Genomic DNA, 19541 nt, shown 5'->3' with positions numbered 1-19541 from the left:
TTCAGGATGTACGTCACAGTGTACAGAGCATAGCGAGCAATAAATTTTGATTGAGTGTGCTTAAATTGGTTTAAAGATCAAGAACTTTAGACATAAAAATTTTCAGGTATTTATATTTTACAATACACGTACGTTTTTTAATTGCAGAAACTCTGTAAATGATAAAACGAAACGATTATAAATACTCAAGCATTTAGAACAATGTTTTACATTTACAGTAATATTTGTTTTCATATCCTTTAAGAGAAATGAGGCATAAAGTGCATGCTACGCGCATATAGTATGAACCTCGTTTATCTGATTCTGTCGAAGAACAAAACAGTCCATATAACTGGAACTAGAATCTTCATATAATAAGAATTTACTGATTTTTCCCGTTAACTCTAATGAACCAGATTTATGATTGAAAAAATAAATTTATCTATACATTTGTCCACTTTTCTGCTTGCATTTGGAAGTGAATTTGTTAGAGCTATAAATAATTTCGAGATACCTGAACTTTTAATGAAAGATAATTAATGCGATTTGTTTTACTTTTTAAAATATCAGTAATCAGTAATTTTGTCCAGTTTTTGTTCAATAATCAGTATTTAATTGCGGCTGTGCCTAATGAAAGAATGAATTTCTACTTCACTATGTATACTACGTATTATGTATATTTACTATTCATAATATGCATACACAGCAAACATATGATGAGAGATTGCTATCTTGACGTCACATGGTTAGTTTTTAGTGGAGGGGAGATTGCTTACCTTACAGCTGTCATCAGTATGGTTCTTTGTACTTAAAGTTATATTCATTCATTTTAATAGAAAAGTGATGTGATTTCTGTGAAATCTCTCTTTGAATACTTATTAACAATATTCGAATGTAAGTTTAAAACTGAGGAGTTACCTAACCGATCACTGACATCTCGTATACTACTTTGTATAACCTAGAAAGCATGTTAGAAAACATTGCATAGTCACCGTAGTATAATCTGATTCCAGATGCTAACAAAGTTAAAATAAAATTTTGTGTAACTCTTTCCCGACTTACATCGTATTATTATCCTAAAAATGGCTGATACATTGAAGTATCTTAGGTGAGTAAAAGTTGTATAACGTGTACTTTCTTGTTTATATATTTGTTTTTTTTATTCGGTATCTTTTTAACTTTTAACTCTTTTGTTTTATATTCTGATTAATTTATTGCCGTCTGCACTTTGTAATTACAAATAATTTTAATAATGAAAATTACTTATGTGTTTCAGAGTCTATTTTGTTACATGGAATGTGGCAACTAAATATCCAGAGCAAGATTTGCATGAACTTCTTGATATCAGTCATATTAACGAGACAAGAACATCACCAGATTTATACTTTGTTGGGTATGTACAATTTACGCAAATTTGTACATCATCTTTGAAATAACTATGTTTTTAAATTATATTAGATTACAAGAAGTTAAAGCTCAACCGCAAAATATGGTGATGGATATGTTCTTTGAAGATCCATGGACTAAATCTTTCAGGTATTGACATAAACTTTGATTGTTCATATAAATTAACAACTAAAGCTAACGTTTCTAAAGCTAACGATTATTATGTTAAAAATAATATGCAAAGAAAAATAAAACGATATGATACAATTTTTGCAGAGAAGTATTGAAGAATTATGACTATGTAAAAATACGTACACAACGGTTACAGGGTCTTGTTTTAAATATCTTTTGTTTGAGAAAACACATCACGCATTTGAGATTAATAGAGACTCAATATACACGAACAGGATGTGGAGGCATGTGGGTAAGAAGACATTACAATTCTATAGGATTTTCTTTTAATCTTTTCTTAATAAAAAAAATATATTATTTCTAGGGAAATAAAGGTGCAGTTAGTATAAGACTAAATATGTATGGAATTAACATGTGTGTAGTAAATACACACTTGACACCGCACGACCATTTATTGGCAGACAGAATTATGGATTATAATACAATACTCACAAGTCATAGTTTCAGTAATCCAGATACATCAAAAATATTATTTCATGAGTCGGTAATTTTTTCCGAGTTTAATTTAATCTATAAATAACATTAAAATAAATGCCACTTTTCTGTATACAGTTATGTATTTTGGATCGGTGATCTAAATTTTCGATTACACGGAGAGGATTTGACTGCCACAGAGATAGACATGCTAGTTAGGAAAAATGAGCTAAAGTCCTTGTTAGCTAGAGACCAATTGAAGATGGTAATGGAAAAGGGCGAAGCTTTCTCTGAATTGAATGAAAATCCTATTACATTTCCTCCCACTTATAAATATGAATTTGCATCTCAAGAATTTGATCTCAAGTAAGATAAGTTTGTTATATTTTCAATTTTGTATTTTCTTTTAACTAAAAATTTTCCAATTAGGCGTCGACCATCATGGACTGACAGAATTTTGTACAGAGTAAATGCTGATATTTATGATGATATTAGATTGAGTGCTATTCAACGTAATTATAAAAGTCATTCCAATTATATACAATCAGACCATAAACCTGTTACAGGAGAGTTCGATGTTATTGTAAGATTTGCTCTGTGCAGCACAATGAATGATCCATTGTTTTATTATAAAAAATTTACACTATATTTACAGATAAGACCACACGTGAAAGATCATGGTGTAGAATTCCAACCTGTGTCATCATGGTTTATCGATGAAGAAAATTCAGTGTCATACAAATTATTGGGAGATGCGAGACCAGCTAGCGGCGACTGGGTAGGACTTTTTCACAATGAATTTTCCAGCCTAGACGAATACATCGTTTATGAATATGTAGGTCGAGGTAAGATGTCAGTTTATCATAATTCTTTAAATACATTAATTGATTTTTGCTCTGTATACATATGTCACAGTTATCTCGATTAATTTTTGACGAAGATTTATGTTAGGTAAATCGTCTCCAGTTCCTTTCGAGCCTCATTCGATCACCGAACGAATTTATTTTAGCGATACGGCTCTTCGAACACCAGGAATGTATCGCTTGGTATATGTTGCTCAACGAGGAAATCTTGTTGGAATTTTAGGCATTAGCCCACCATTTCCAGGGCATCATAGACCTTGATAAATTAATTTCTTTAACATAATCGGAATAGTCGGTAACAGATGATTAATTTTTGAACTCGATATATGTTTTAGCACAGTATGGTAAAAAACAAATAATTTTTGCACCAACAAGGACCACAAAGGGTTTAGACACACCCAACAATTTTATATTGTGTACGTTGCATTGTCACGCAGTATATAAATTTAAATTAAACTTTCTTGAAATTTCGAGCGAAAGGGATAAAGTTAGAAGAGATTAAGTATTATATTATTCGGCAAATAATACTTACTTTATGAATTAATTCCATCTGAGTAATTTAAAGACAGATAATTTTATAGAAAACTATATTTTTATAATTCTCATAATGAAATCTAGCTTTTATTTTGCCAATTCAATGTAAAATGTTTTATAAAATTTTGATATTTGCTGGATAATACAATAACGATAATTAGGTATGTACATACATCTACATAGATGTAAAATGATACTCTCAAAATGACATAGCGTAATTTATACGACACCTTGATTTTCTAATTAATATCCAAAAGTTACTTTCTGTACCTGGTTTGGCTGTCGGGTTATTAACCGATAAGGCATTAGAATTTAATCGTCTGACGCTTCAGAGCTTATAACGAGTGTGCTACTATTATTTTTGCGCACCTAATATACGAACAAACACTCTTAGATAATTATCAATTTTTATTAGCTTAATAGGAAACCTTTTGGTTCGATTGGCATAGTCTAATAATAGGTTTGGTTGTACAAACCTATACTATTTTATTTTTATATAGCATAGTAGAAACGCAAAAGTAGAGCGAACAAATGTATAATGTAGTCTCGGGAGGGATACAAATAAAAATATTTTTTACTCGTGTCAACAAGTTTTTAAAGTACCATTCATCGCCTTTTTGTTTGAACAAATATATATGTGTGTGTTTGTGTATTTAAATATGAATACAATATTTATTGCAAGAATGCATTTAATTTTACATAAATAATTGAAAAATTTTACAATAAATAATATATTGCATTTCTAATGCTAAAATTACAAAATATAAAATGTAATATTATCGCTTGTATTTCGTAATTAATTTATTACTAACACAAGCAACTAATTCTAGATTGTTTTAAAATATAAAAATGATCATTGAAATAGCTAGAAAAATACAGAAATTGGATTTCACTAGAATAATTTAATGATATCGTATTTTCTAGACTTGTGAAATTTTATAAAAGTGATAAATAGACAAATAATGAAACTTAGCGAAGTGTTTACAAATATTATATATATATATCATTAGAAATTCATTAATGCTAAATATACAAGATTCAAAGAATTCGATCTAAGGTCATAATAAAAGTTATCCGGTTTCTTACTGTTATGCAATCGGTATACAAATATCACAATTTCAATATGTCATTATAAAACGAGTTACAGACAGTTTTTACATAATCAAAACAAGTTTCTAAGAATTATACCACCATTATCAGGAAATGCAAATATAATGTGTGTGTTTGTCTGTGTGTGCAGTCACTTTGAACATAATTATAAATTCAATAATCGAATGAGCTGTTGTTATATTCATGAAATTTATTGTAAATGTAGAAAATTGTTCATTTCTTCAAGTCTTTTTCTTAGGATGCACAAGTATTCACAGTGAACACGAACGATCAACAGAGAATAAAAAACTGAATGAGGGAACGAGAGGTGATTTGAAAATGAAATGCAAACGCATACATAAAAACTCCGAAGATTTCATTCATATAAAGTTATCCTGCTCCAGGTGGTAATAATTAAACTATTTTAAATAAATTACAAGTCACACTCCGCACGAAACTAGAAAATGATATGAAAAATAAATCTGATGAGATATGCTACACGTTGGATACACTGTTTTCGTTTCATCACGCGCGTAATAAATAATTTAACAAGTCTTGCATAAAATAAATTTATCAGTGTCATTGAATTTCTCATGTTCAATTCACGGTCAATTCAATGCTTCATAAATGAAAAAGAAAAATAGAAAAATTGTACATCTCGTCGAGGAACTTTCAAACATCTTTCGGCAGTTGATTCACAATCCCTTCGCGACGTGCTGAATTCGAGAAAGGATCGGAAGGGAATAGATTTTATTTTGTATACGTGGGATCGTCGTTCATCTGGGCAGAGTGTCGCCGTTCGTCGTCGGCAGTAGATACAGTTCCACGCTTTCGACTTCCACGTCGGCCGCCCCGTTGATACCGCGAAGCTGTTGTATCTTGTGCCACACGAAGTCCCTCGGTGGCCTTCGCAGCACGAACAATGCGAAAATGAGGACACCTTGAAGAGCGTTTATAAGGTCGAAGGAGGACCAGTCGAACGAGTCACCGTCGACGAACCAGGATATCAGTTCCATCATCCAGTTGAAGCCCATCAGAAAGAAGATGATCATGCAAACGATTGCGGTGCGCATGAGACGTCGGAGGTACTTCCGATCGAGCCGATCCGATTCCTGATTTCTCGCGAGACGCCTCAAGTCGAGATTCCTTTGATATTTAGTCAATTTGACGAAACTCATGGCAAAAAGGAATATATTCCCAAGGAGGAGCAGCCCGACTGGTATGTAAAAGTACGGCACCGCTTTATCCTCCGCTGTAAATTCAAATTGTACTAATGACGTCGGGCATACGTGTAAAACTATTGAAACAATGTGATGTCGTTACGTTAATAAATTCACCAGTTTCGTTCAACTTACATTTGAAGGAGCAACTTTCCTTGCCGAGTGAGTTTGGCTTCACGTAAGTCGCTGGTATTATCGGGCCGAGATCCATAATCATCGAGACGAGGATAAGTATCACCGAGGGACCCCAGCACCATAAAGAGTACCAAAAGAACAACTTCCTTGGTTTCATTCTCTTGTACGTTTCCCGATCCACGTACACGCGCACCAGCGACCACATTTCGATGCACATGGCATTCAGCCAGAAGAAGCACGCAACGAAGGAGAACTGGACGACGAACGCTGGGAAAAGCAATTTGCATTTTAATTCATTGTCCGTTTAAGAGTCACGCACATCGTTACGTCAAACTTTACTTTTATATGCCGCGATGCTATCTATGGCAACACGCGGGTATAATAAAATCCAGTGGAATTGTATCTAAACCTGTGTTGTTGGAAAGAACGAACAGTTCTGAGAATTTTCTTTCATTGATTGGCAAAGTTTGTTAAATATTTGTGAGTAATACCTCAGAAGATTTTCTTTCGTGCGTTGTTTGTGATTTTTCTTTTCTTTTTTTTTTTTTTTTTTGATTAGATCTCGTGTGCCACTTTACCTATGTTGATGCAAGCTTGATCCGACAGATCAATGCTCCATAATTGCGTGATTGCTAGCAACGTGAAAGCAACGCCTAAGCATCCGCAGTAACGGCACAATGCTCTGCCGAGAATGTCTCGCAGCTTGGGCGTGATGGAGTACGCGACGATGGTGAGAATTAAAAACGGCACTGATATTAAAAGTCCGCAGGCGTAGATGGTGATTCGGGAATCGGCGGTGATTATCACGCGATCTGGAACAATTTCGTTAGCGTCAGCGCGTTGATGAATCGGCGCGCACAATTGAAACTCGTCTAAAAATACATCTCCAAGTTTACCTTCGGGGAAGCATACAAAAGTTGTAAGCCCTAGGTCTGGCACGATTTCTACACAGTAATCGACTCCGGGTTGCAATATTTTTGGATCGTGATCGGGCGCGAATATAGAACCGTTTGTTAATAAATAATTGTTATCCCTGTAATCAGCGTACGGATCTAAAATGTACCTTAAGAAAATAAAAAAAAAAAATATATATATATATATCTAACTTAATCTAAACATCTAGGTAAATGCAAGATTATCTATTATTCTGCTGTCATTTTGGATATCGTAGTGTTTTTGTTTATACATTTACAAACTTCTTTTTTACTCGCAATACGTATATAACTTTTTTTCGAAAATTGAATTAATAGGTCGAAAGTAATTATAATTTACGTACTGATGCACTTTGGATTTTCATTGACTGTCGTCATGTTCCAGTGACAAACTTTTTCAACGCCTTTTTTAATTCAAAGATTGAAAAGTGCGCAGTATTGCAAATTGCACAGTACGATGCGAATTGTGCACAATTGCATTATCAGGATGCTTTATACCAAATGAAATTAAGGTAATTTGAAATTCATTATGATTCAATATTTACATTCGGATAAAAAATTCTTAGGCCGACGCTTATCCTTGAATACGAAATACGTGTATACTGACGATAGATACGACGATAAGATGAAATTGTTCCTCGCAGCTTTTATAATGGAAAAAAAAGTCGTGTGCAGTTTTTTTCTTCAATTTTTCTTTTTTTTTTTTTTTGCCTTGTTCGTTATATCAAACTTGTTGAATTTATTAAATTTTATTCAAGATGGAAAATTTCAGATTAAAACATTGCATACTCACCTCTTGTATTTACAAGGATCTCCAACAATCGCGACAAACGAACTTCGAGCCACACCGGGAACTTCGTAACCAGATGCATTAAAGTCGTAGAATACTGGGGAGAAATTCCCGGTCGTAAACGAATGCGGAACGCAAACCGCATCGGTGCCATTTTTCACGAAAACCTCGCCAAACGGACAACATTTGCCAACCACAGGTAAATTCTTGTACCTTTCAGGTATCACTGTCTCGTTTTCCTGTAAAATAAGATCGAAGGATGATCGCATGTGTATCTGAAAAATTTATTCGCTTATCTAAACGATCGAAAAATTTATCTTATCGAATCGAAAGAATTCATAATCATGTTTCTTACATGTTTTTTTTTTTAAATAATTCATAATCATGTTTCTTATACGTTTTTTTTTTTTTTTACTAAAACTTAGGAACTTCTAAGGAATAAAAATCAATTGACAATTTTTATGTTTGTTTATCAGTATCAAAGTCAAATATATTTTATATTTGTTTATAAGTATCAAAGTCAAATATATTTTATATTTATTTATCAGTATCAAAGTTAAATATATTTTATATTTATTTATAAGTATCAAAGGCATAAAAATTGTAAGCCAAAGTCAGAGTTATATTATTTATAATTATATTTATATTTATATTATTTATAACTGTCTGTCTGACAATAGTTAAATTGGAGTTTTACAGAAAGATACACTCTATTGTATTTTCAATATTTCACAGATGGATATAGATAGAACGATAGACCTGAAAGTAACTAAACAGATATTTTAAATTTTAAATTATAAATTTTTTTTTAAACAGTTTATATTATTTTTATATTATAACAGTTTATATTATATTATATTTATATTATTTATAATTGTCTGTCTGACAATAATTAAATTGGAGTTTTACAGAAAGACAGTTTATTATATTTATATATATTATATTTAACAGTTTATATTACATTTATATTATTTATAATTGTCTGTCTGACAATAATTAAATTGGAGTTTTACAGAAAGATACACTGTACTTGTATTTTCAATATTTCAAAGATGGATATAGATAGAATTAAAGGACCTGAAAGTAACTAAACAGATATTTTAAATTTTGAATTATAAATTTTTGTTTAAATAGTACAGCTATCTATATTTATCATACATCAGTTTGCTGTGCCTTGTAAAAGTGATTTGGCAATTTATAATTAGACATAACGTTCTATCGAGATACCGTTGATCGTTCATCAACCTTGAGTTTAGTCTTTACACATTGAAATCTGATTAAATTGAATTTTTATTAATATACATACCAGAGGAATGGATATAATCCGTGTTTCACTGTCCATACGTGCGCCACTAATCGCCAATTGACAAAATAATATTTGCAACAGCACCAAACACTTTCTCGATATCCCATACATGTTGCTCCTTTGAGTTCTATTTATAAACCACTGAAATTGTTGTTGCCGTAAACATTTATCTTCGATCGCAGATTTTCTTTGGTTCGCCGAGTTTCCCACTCGATCTCACTTCGTTACAGTGATCCTCTTCGGAGATGCAAACGTATTCCCTTCTTCGTTAATAAAAGTACAATCGCAAAGTCTCGCGCGTAGCCGCAGAGAAATGAAAACATTTGAATGGTCCATTCGTTGATGACATTCCAGTCTCTTCCAGTTTGTGCTTTAACTTGGCAATACTAATCTAAACTAATGATTCACACATACATATATCTCTCGAACGAGGATTACTTCATGCAGACGATTTAACGCAGTTAATTTGATTTCGTTTTGCGAAATGTTCGTCAAATTGTCGAGGCCTGACGTAATAAAAAGATAGTGTTCCCAACTTCCGCACTCTATCGGCTTACAGCTTCTCCTTCGCTCGAATTACGTTCTTGTTATCGATTAAAGAATCGACGAAGATAGTGGCACTGGTGAGCTGGTTTCGAGTATCAACTTTGATAACAGAATTTTCCTCGTATGTACAGGTATATATAAGTCTACTGTTTGTTCCAAGTCGGTGCGTTTGAATTAAAAAAATATTCGTCTTCCGTGTATGTGATGTTTGTTAGCTCTCGTAGCTGGAACTGCTGTGGCTTTACAAAAAGGACCTGAAACAAGCAACGATCATTTTACGTTTCTACACTCTCAATTGCACATTGTTAACATCTTTCGAGTGAATGATTATGGCTGAGAGTTAAACCGGAATTAAAAATTAAAAATCCAGAGATGAGTATCGAGCCTCGTAGAAAGACGATAAACCATCTGAGATCGATTTGATTAAAAGATCAAGGCCACTGATCTTTAATAATTCCCGCTATTTCGACGAAAAAAAGTAACCTTCGAATCGAATATTGTTTCACTTTCGCTTTCATTCAAGAAACGTGCGTCGCACGTCAATTTTAAAACTTGTACGAAGTCTGAGGCAACATTGGTATACCTGTTTTCACAGTTTGCGATGAAATCGGTTACAGGGCGGAAGTAATTCACCGTAGATGCTATCTTCTGCGGCTTGAAATGATGCTTCGGCTCGAGTCACTGTTAAAATTATCATCGACCCGGTGCTTTACTGGAAAATCGTTTCTAATTTCGAATCACAAATATAATGGGGAAAGTTTCACGAACTCGACTGGTCGAAAGCGAGACTGAACGTTTCCAACTGATGAGTTATTTATGCTTGTCTGATCGCTAATCGTTGAAGGTACGTGGGGAAACCACCGGATCACGTAACAGTGAGTATTGAATTTTGTTGGAATTCACGTGGTTCGCCCATCGATGTCTGGAAGCACACTGGCGGTATTTCTCGAGGCAACAGGCCTTTATTTATCAGTGCACGATTACTCGGCACGGTGCATGCATCCTCGAAGATTCATAGTAGACGTATCCGTCGAAATTCGCGAAAACAGCACTACGAGACAAGTTCTATTGAAATTCAATCGCCGAATATTCTTTTCAGTATCTATCAGTATTTTCTTTCTTCCTTTTTAATCTTGCGTTTGTCTTGCAGAATTTTATTTTTATTTTACGTTTATTTATACAGAAATTTGCTAGAAATTTACTTTTATTTTGCAGAATTTTATTTTTATTTACGTTTATTTATTTTACAGAAATTTGCTAGAAATTTACTTTTATTTTACAGAATTTTATTTTTATTTACGTTTATTTTACAAAATTTTATTTTTATTTATTTTTATATTACAGAATTTTATCTTTATTTATTTTTATTTTTATTTTGCAGAATTTTATTTTTACTTACGTTTATTTTACAGAAATTTACTAGAAATTTACTTTTGTTTTACAGAATTTTACTAGAAATTTACTTTTATTTCACAAAATTTTATTTTTATTTACGTTTATTTTACAGAATTTTACTAGAAATTTACTTTTATTTCACAAAATTTTATTTTTACTTACGTTTATTTTACAGAAGTGCAAAAATTCTTTTCAAAAGAACGAAATTTTTATTCCGTTTTCTCTTTCTTTAAAGAACTTCTTTATTTCAATAAAAAATAAAGTGGATACTGTGTCTCCACTTTTTTTTGGACAGATGGCCTCTCACTATACAAGTGAGACAGTGCATACTTACTATACAAATTAATGGCCAAATTTTTAGAATCATCTCTATCGAAATCGTCTGTTTGTATTATAATACTACCAGCTACCACGATATTTTTTTTATCATCTTTTCTAATCACAGTTGAAACTTTTTTTCGTCAAAGTTACACACAGGAAATATCGGATCGATAATCAAACGGAAAAAAATCGATCGAAATTGATAAGGCAGCAGTATCTCCGTTACAGTACAAGTTAAAAACTCCATTCCCCAAAGCAAACGTACTGTCCTATTCTCAAAGAGCAATGTAAACTCGTGAATAGAACTTTTATATATATATATATATATATATATATATATATATATATATATAAAGAAATGTTGAGTTTCACGAGTTTCTTCGTCGTATTTTCGCGAGCCAAAGTGTAGCAGTGTAGCAATGAACTAATGAAATTAGGAACGAGCGTAGCGGACAGTTGAATCAGAATGAAGACTGTCGCTTGAAACAGCATTTTTTCCCCTTTGTTCGCTGTTGGCCGAAATTTCGCGGAACGTAAGGAAATATGCGAGGCGGAAATCATCCGCGAAATTCAATGAATTCGCGATATCCGTCAGCCTCCCTGTCTACGTTTATTGAGAATACCTCGGAATGATATCGGGATATGTGACGCAATATCAAGGAAATTTTTCTATTATCGCCGATGAGATGACGTAGGCGTGTGAGTTACAATCAGTTGCAAGTGTAGTGGCTTCGGCACGGAGGAACTCCAATTTTGAACTTCGTTACAAATATCATTCCGCGAAATGCAAGTTTCGCGGCTTCTGCGTATCCGTGTGTGCTCGCGTTACGCGAGCTTGCGGAATCGAGGGATGTAGCTGTAAATTAAATCTAATTTGCACAGCAATAGAAAAGCACACGTCACCTTTGAAACATTTCTCATTTCTGGGAAACTTTCGTGAGAATATTTATTTCGTGGTGTACGACATGCGATCAGTCGCGTAATTCAAATCGTGCAAATCATTTTCCTCTGTGTAATTCCCTTGGATTAGTTTGTTATCGTTTATTAATTATTAATTTCAGGATAAGGACAGTACGAAGGCCCAACCAGGAAACGCGATCACGATCTAATCTTTAACGCAATGTAGGCCATAGCGATAAATTTCGAGAGAAACCGAGATCGATTAGAGTTGATCGGCTTGATAGTTCAAAAATTCACGAGTCTACTTTCTCGATTTTAATGGACGTTACGAATCACGCGTATTAAATGCACATAAATTTAATACAAGTTCACAGGAATTACAATATGATATAATCATTACAATATATATATATATACGTAGCCTGCAATGTTATCTTGTAGTAGATAAAGTATATAAACATTATCGTCTTTAGATAATAAATTTCTTTTCTTCCCTTGTGTATCTTTATTTTAGGATGCTTTTGAACAAAAAGTTTTAACAAGTTCAACCGCACAAGTACATATATCTAAGAACGTGAAATCTTTGAAGAGCGACACTCGATGTCGGACAGTGTTACGACTCAAGAACACCGAATGACTCTTGACTTTTCAACAGTTATTGTCCGACCATGATTGTAGACGAGGAGCGTCGAGTAATGGAAATTAAATTCCGTGCACAAGTGTATATATATACACGCGATTCGTCGATTTTACATATTTCCTTGAAAAAAACAATTTCTGACGTCAACGTTGAGTGTTGAGGAGAAAGTTGAACGCACGCGCGCGCAGTGATAAAACAGATTTTGCACGAGGGAACAGGTTTCGCACGGAACCTGTAAAACGAAAAGGAAATAACACTGACTAACGTCGTATTTATAAATTACGCTCGGACGAGAAATGTATGAAATTGGAAGTGAAAGACACGTGCGAGCCGCCGGTTACCCGAAAAAAGATTCTCCAGTCTAAAAATAAACGCCAGTCACTAGCACTCGTCTTTTATTAACCGCGCGATAATATCGATTCGTGGTGTAGACGAATAGTTTTGAGAATAGTTTCAGCGAAATCGCACCGAACGTCATACAGTGTGAGGAATAGCGTGGCTGAAATTCAAATTTTCGCGCGCGTGCTATTCCCGCCAATTTCACAGCGTTCCGACTCGACTCGACTCGACTCGACTCGGGCAGTTGAACCGTTGGCGTTCGAAACGTCGAGCTTCTACGAAGTCGAAATGAGAATTCAAATTTAGCGATTGACGCAACGATCGGTGAGCAGTTGATTGGTTTATGTTATGCTAGAATCAATAGGATCGGGCGAGAGAATGAAACGAGCCAAAGAAAACCCGATGACGTATCGGAATGCGTGTGAGCGTGCCAAATCTGGAAGAGGGTTTTACCAGACCACCTGTAGCGATGTGAAACACGATGATCAGATACACGTGAGAATTACTTAATAATAACATAGCTTTGTCAGTTGACTGTCGATTGCGATTCTGAAATTTAAATTCACTGTTTATTTTGTGTTTGAACTAGGCTTCGATGATGCAATCATTTTGGAATAATTTCGCAACAAATCGGCAATGACAAATGTTCTCAAAGAGCCGAAATTATTTACCTGCCATTTTTCTCATTGTGTCTCTATTTGTCGTGAAAAAAAGCAAATCATAACCTATGAAGTGAGGAAAGATATCGTGTGTAAGTACAAACGTTTTTCTTTGTTGGATGTCATTTTCAAGATTTGTTCTAATCGCTACATCTGTTTGTATAATAGTAATAATTATTACTATTAATGGTTGTTATTAAAATGTTTCGCGAATTACAAAAGTATTTGCAAAATGCATCGATGAATTTAACTACAGTCTAGGTATTAGCCTAGATAGGCATTAGCTCGTATCTGTCTTTCGATAAGTTTACAAATAACTTTGGGACAAGTTAAATACAAGTTAAACATTTTAACTCGTCGGTTAAGAACATATTATTTTCAATCAAACGACCGAGAAGAATTACATTTTTAACTTTATTTAAAACAGACCGATAACGAAGAATCACTGTGCTCTCTGGTAACAAATGGCGTGAATCTCGAGCTTCATCCAGCCGATAACACAGATTTCTATCTGTAAAATTGGGCTTATCGTAACAAAAAAACTGTATCAAAGGTCTCGAATCTCTTACGTTTGTTTTCTTGTATCTTGTTTAGTTTATATTATTATTTGTTTTTCAACAAATGACACTTGTATCGAAGAAATGGATAATTATGAAATTCACGTAAATATACATGTCATGTGCTATTTGCTGTTCACACAGTTTTATTATTTCAAAATTTTACAACGTATCGCAAAATTAGCTGCTGGAAAGTAAATATGTACAGGTAAACATTTAATCGCGTGAAATTGAAACGACTTGAGCCATTCGACAAATTTGCTACTGTATTCTAATTTTTTAACAGAACTCGGCTAAAACTTAGGAACAAGGAATCAGGATGATAATCAATCATTCCAAGTCGCTGTATCCAGTGATCGAAATCCACTTTCACAATATTTCGTCAAGTGAACACTCCCCCGGATTGTCTGACGGAAGCCATTCATGTGATGCAGTTGTTACCAACAGCAATAACGCTCGAGTGAGGGTAGAGACATTGATTTTCTTTTTCGAACGAAAGTACAATCTATCCACTAATGATGTTTGAAAATACTTTCAGATAAACGAACGATCCGCTAGGAAAGTGTGATATTTCATCGTACAAAGCGTACAACTATTGATCGTACGCGACGAAATATAGTATCCGCGGGCCGGCCGTCTCAACCACCGAGTCGAAAGGGACGATCAGGAAATGGCGGAGAAGGCGCCTTTTCCCTTGAAACGATGGTTCATCATTCGAGGCCGCATTCTTCCGCTTTATCTGCCGATGCACGGTGTTCCTGCTATGTCGCGTCGTCGACAAAATTGTCGCGAGTCTCGCGTGCGTTCACGGTCAGTGACGTCTACCTTCTATGTATTCTCCCTCGTCTCGTCCTGGACGAAGTCCATCACGTGACCTTACTGGTACACCTCCTGTTTGCCTCAAGTCGGCGAGCGAATATCCGAGGAACACTGAAAGTTCACTCGACAAAATACAGCCCGTAGTTTCCTAGTCGTGACTCGTGAACGTACTTCCTCGGTCAGGTTGAATAAGATTGTATTTGCATATCAGCGGGCCGAAACTGCAAATCGTTAGGTTATCATTCGCATTGCGATGCAACACTGCCGAGTCGATAGTATAATCCATTTGGAAGGATTTCTTTTATGACTACGTCCTTAGACGCGCAGACTCCTCCTCGTAACGTTGTATGTCGATAGTTCTTCAACGAGAATGAAGCCTCGGCATTGTGAATTCCGTTGTGTACCTTTTTTCAAACACAGATGTACATATGTATATATACAGGGTGTCTCAGTATTTTGCTAAAATATCAATATGACATCTTGTGTTTGTTACCAATGATATGAGAAAGATAAATTGTTTGATTTTGTGGAACGTATTGCAGTGTGAACGTCATTCCATCGTGATCTTTCGTAACTCATTCTTGTAGTTTCTCTTTTGTTATAGTTGTTGTGTTAAAAAAACAAATTCATTGATCTTATCATTTAATTTAAACATAATTAAATTGACATATTTTGAACGTGCCAAAACTGTTTCCATATAATGCACGCAATGTGAAGAAATAGTTCTCCATTATCGTTTTTCATTATCGTTAAAGATAGGAAATTCGTTAAATGCATGTTGGAGAGATATTCTTATCGATAATGCATTTTCACGAAATTATTATTTTACTTATGTATGTTAACATGTATTCAAAATGATATTCGTTACAAAAAGTTCGTTTATTAACTCGTGAAGATTACTATTCGAGTCAAGTATTACTATTCAAAGCACAGTGTGAATTAAGAAAAAAAAAACAAACATTGACGCTCACTACATCATTACTTTTTTGTACATTGCATTACTTTACGATCACCGAGGTTTCAACATATTCAATGATAACAAATGTGAACATGTTTTTATGTTGTATACAATCTTTGACTAGTATTTATTCACAACAGTTTCGATACGTTCGAATTGAGCTAATTTCAAATTGAATGATGAGATCGGCACGGTTAATGACAAACTTATTTTTCTAAGCCCTTTTCAAGCCCCTTTGTCAGGCGGAAAGTATAATGTTTAAAAAAAAAAAACTACGAGAATAAGAAAACTTCAAAAGAGTCAAAAAAAATTGATCTATTTATCACTGTTTTCATACCATTAATAATAACTGAGATATCGCAGAAAGATCGTGAACAAAAACAATTTTCTTGAAACCACAGTGATTTTGAAAAATTGCATTTCATTCCTATACATGTACGAACAGTGAATTATAACCACGTTGAAGTTCAGCGTCATAGAGATAAAAAAAAAAAGTCGACAAAGGTAGCCTGCGAAGCCGCAATAATTTTCAGTGGAATTGTCAGGAATATTACATGAAATTAAAACCATGGAAAACAATTGGTGCACGGCGGTGCGAAGGGAGCAATATGAAAAGGATGGAACCATGCGAATGGAAGGGCGGAAGTGCAAACGGGGCTTAATGCAGCATCAGCATCCGACACGGTGTACTGCGCCGCGAATCTGTCTCTCTCCCTCCATTAAGTCGCCTCCCTTCTTTTAATAAAAATATTTCTCTCTCTCTGTCACACTCTCTTCTCTCGCTTCCCCACTTGATACGTGGTTCTCTCTCTTTCTCTCTCTCTCTGACTTCTCGGTTCTCTCTCTCTCTCTCTCTCTCTCTCTCTCTGACTTCTCGGTTCTCTCTCTCTTTCTCTATCCCGCAAATGCTCTCCGGGATATAGGGTGAGTACGATTTCGGCCCCCTTCGTGGAGCCACTTAACGAGGAGGTGCTCGTTTATCGAAAACTAGTTCCTCGTCGGGGACACGGGTAAATCTCTCGTTCAGAAAATACCGACGCTCCGCGTTTTATATCCTTTCTCTCTCTCTCTCTCTTTCTCTCTCTCTCTCTCTCTCTCTCTCTCTCTCCCCCTTTTTTCTCCTCTTCTTTTTGCGCAACAACCGCCAAGTTTCGAACCCTGTAAAAAAGAAAAAAGAAAGAGAGAGAGAAAGAAAAAGAAAAATCGGGAATGACAACAACGCGTGACTCTCCGTACATACAGAATCGACAAAAGAGTTTAACGCTCGAATCAGTCGGCCGCGACCTTGTGCTAATTTGTCACTCGCCGATTGCAGATGTTGGGAATATCGCGAGCGCGGCTGGTATTATCGGATATTAAATGGAATATTAAACGACAGAAATTGTCGATAACGCGACAGTCTTAATCGACAGCATTTCCCTCCCCCCCCCTCCACCTCTGTTTTTCACAAACGGTAAAATCATTGATACCATTGTAATCGAAGTTACCTTCGGTACACTCTGTATACCCGTGTATACACACCACACATACGCGCGCACACGCATACACACACACACACACACACACACACACACACATTGATATTATCCCATTCTCTTCCTCTGCGTTTGTCCTCGTTTGTCGTTCGCTTTCGGTCTCTCTTCATGGTCGGTGCTCCGGTCGCGAGCTGGCTATCTCGGGGTAAGGGGTAAGAACGCTCTAGTGCCGGCGCCGTGTCTCCTGTCGCCCTGTATTTCGACTCGTATCGCCGCTTAATTTATCTGTATTAATAACGCAAGTCTCGCCTTTCTCTCTCTCTCACTCATGAGTTGACGATAATCTGATTTACATTTACATTTACTCGACAAGTGGATATCGCGGGGCTTGCGTAAGGCAACGCGGATATTGATATCTCGGGAGGGGTTTAAAAAAAAAAAAAAAAGTTATTGAGAAACATTTTGGAATGTGTGGGCGGTACAGAGGCACACGTACTACGTGGCTTTCGAGCAAGGAAATCGAGTGCGACTCGTCGTTGAATAAATCAGCGCATATTGTAACTTCTGAGCGATTCGATCGATCGAATATCGAAAACTGTCTGGGGGGCGCGGAGAATTTGGAGGATCGGAGCGTCGAAAACGTGGAAGCACACGTTTAAATTTATAAATAACCTGCGACGCGGTTATATCTACGTATATATGTATATATATATATATATATATATATATATATATATATACATATATACGTTTTGCAAGTGTATAATAATAATATCTATCCCGAACGTTGGAAAAATTTCAATGTGAAATTTCACTCGTCATCAGAGATGAGGTTATCTGGGATCTAGACGAACCAACGTATGGCACATACACGCACACAAAAAAAAGAAAAAGAAAAAAAAAGAGGAGAGAACAAAACAAAAATGTCGAGTTTGATTGCCAACTTGTATATTACTGCGACGTTATTTTTAACTCGATGTCACGAGCGAAAAACCAACCTTCGCGTTAAACGAAACTTTGCTGTCTCTTTCGCCCGAGTGTTTTATCTAGATTTAAAATTTAAATCAGTTTTGCCTACGCCAAACTAAACTGACACAGGCCGAAATAGCCAGCGTTAGGGTTATAAGATCTATCGCGCCGTTCAAAGATAGTTCAAGGATAAATTTCGGTTTTTCTCGCCGAATTTCCCGTCAATGTTCGCACCTCTTCTTTCTCACGACATTCAAGCCTATCGAAAGTCTTCTCGAATGACCAGTAGCTGGAAACCTAAAAACAGAGGAGGGGAGGGGGGTGGGGGGAAATCAGAAACAAAGAAGAATCGCAAGTGAATAAAATATAATTGCATTGCCGGCGAGAGAGCGCAGAGAGGGAAGGAACGAGGAGGGCATCGCGGATAGGTCCGGTCCTGGCTGGCGATTCCTCGGAGCGGGGGCGACGGCGACGAAGTGGAAGGCAACGAGGAGGCACCACCGACAGTAGCTCCCAGACAGTGACTCCGCGCGTAACGATACGTAACCGGTGAACAGATCCTTCGAGAGAGCGAGAGAGAGAGAGAGAGAGAGAGAGTGTGCGTGCGTGTGTATGTGTGTGTGTGCGTGTGTTATGTCACTGCGATGACAATTGCCCCGACGATCGCCACCTCGTTCATCGACGATTCACGCGCGTGATCAAGGACGAACGTTTCGTCGGTAGCAACTCGGGAGCGGAAATCCCGCGAGGGAAAAGGAAAAGGAAAAGGAAAAGGAAAAGGAAAAGGAAAAAGAAAAAGAAAAGAAAGAAAAACGAAAGAGAAGGAGCGTTTGCTTTGCTGGGGACGGACCTTGAACGCGCGGACAACAGTGGAAAGGATTAAAGAATTTCGAGGAGAGAGATTTAGGGTGCGACAAGGCCGGTGCAACCACCGTGTAAGCAGCGCCGGTGAAGAAGGAGTGAGAGGGAGAAACAGAGAGAGAGAGAGAGAGAGAAGCGAATAGTTGGAGAGAAGCTCGATGGGTCGAACATACTCAGTGCTGCCAGCCGTAAGCTCGACGGAGTCGACGCCGCAAGCTCGATGCAAATCGACGTTGTAGATACCTCGATGAAAATCGACGAG

The 19541-nt window shown here is 35.9% G+C and overlaps 2 protein-coding genes across 10 annotated transcripts; one reads left to right on the top strand and one right to left on the bottom strand.

The window, feature by feature from the left end:
• The first annotated feature begins 20 nt into the window (after positions 1-20).
• LOC122530513 (inositol polyphosphate 5-phosphatase K-like) lies at positions 21-12474 on the top strand. 9 transcript variants are annotated; one of them, XR_006307027.1, is made up of 12 exons: positions 714-1087; positions 1256-1372; positions 1438-1515; positions 1642-1789; positions 1862-2037; positions 2110-2337; positions 2401-2554; positions 2627-2816; positions 6372-6542; positions 7130-7256; positions 7554-7733; positions 12164-12474. XR_006307027.1 is itself a non-coding variant. In XM_043657545.1 (10 exons), exons 2-10 carry the CDS (start codon positions 1062-1064, stop codon positions 3093-3095), a joined length of 1290 nt encoding a protein of 429 aa, XP_043513480.1. In that variant the 5' UTR covers positions 21-106; positions 993-1061; the 3' UTR covers positions 3096-3958. The 9 variants fall into 9 exon arrangements, 5 of the variants coding, with proteins under 5 accessions (XP_043513480.1, XP_043513478.1, XP_043513482.1 ...); XR_006307026.1 differs by having other exon boundaries at positions 7517-7733; XR_006307024.1 differs by lacking the exon at positions 7130-7256.
• Positions 4357-10336, bottom strand: LOC122530510 (G-protein coupled receptor Mth2-like). Its single transcript, XM_043657539.1, has 7 exons — positions 9970-10336; positions 8841-9640; positions 7538-7773; positions 6709-6875; positions 6391-6624; positions 5813-6079; positions 4357-5709 (listed from the first exon to the last, which is right to left on the bottom strand). Exons 2-7 carry the CDS (start codon positions 8949-8951, stop codon positions 5234-5236), a joined length of 1491 nt encoding a protein of 496 aa, XP_043513474.1. The 5' UTR covers positions 8952-9640; positions 9970-10336; the 3' UTR covers positions 4357-5233.
• Positions 12475-19541: the final 7067 nt, after the last annotated feature.

This window comes from Frieseomelitta varia, unplaced genomic scaffold (assembly GCF_011392965.1).
Source record: "Frieseomelitta varia isolate USP_RPSP 00005682 unplaced genomic scaffold, Fvar_1.2 scaffold_345, whole genome shotgun sequence".
Classification (NCBI taxonomy): Eukaryota; Metazoa; Arthropoda; class Insecta; order Hymenoptera; family Apidae; genus Frieseomelitta; species Frieseomelitta varia.
Note: the sequence above shows the minus strand (reverse complement) of the source record. Positions and strands in the feature narration are given on the sequence as shown.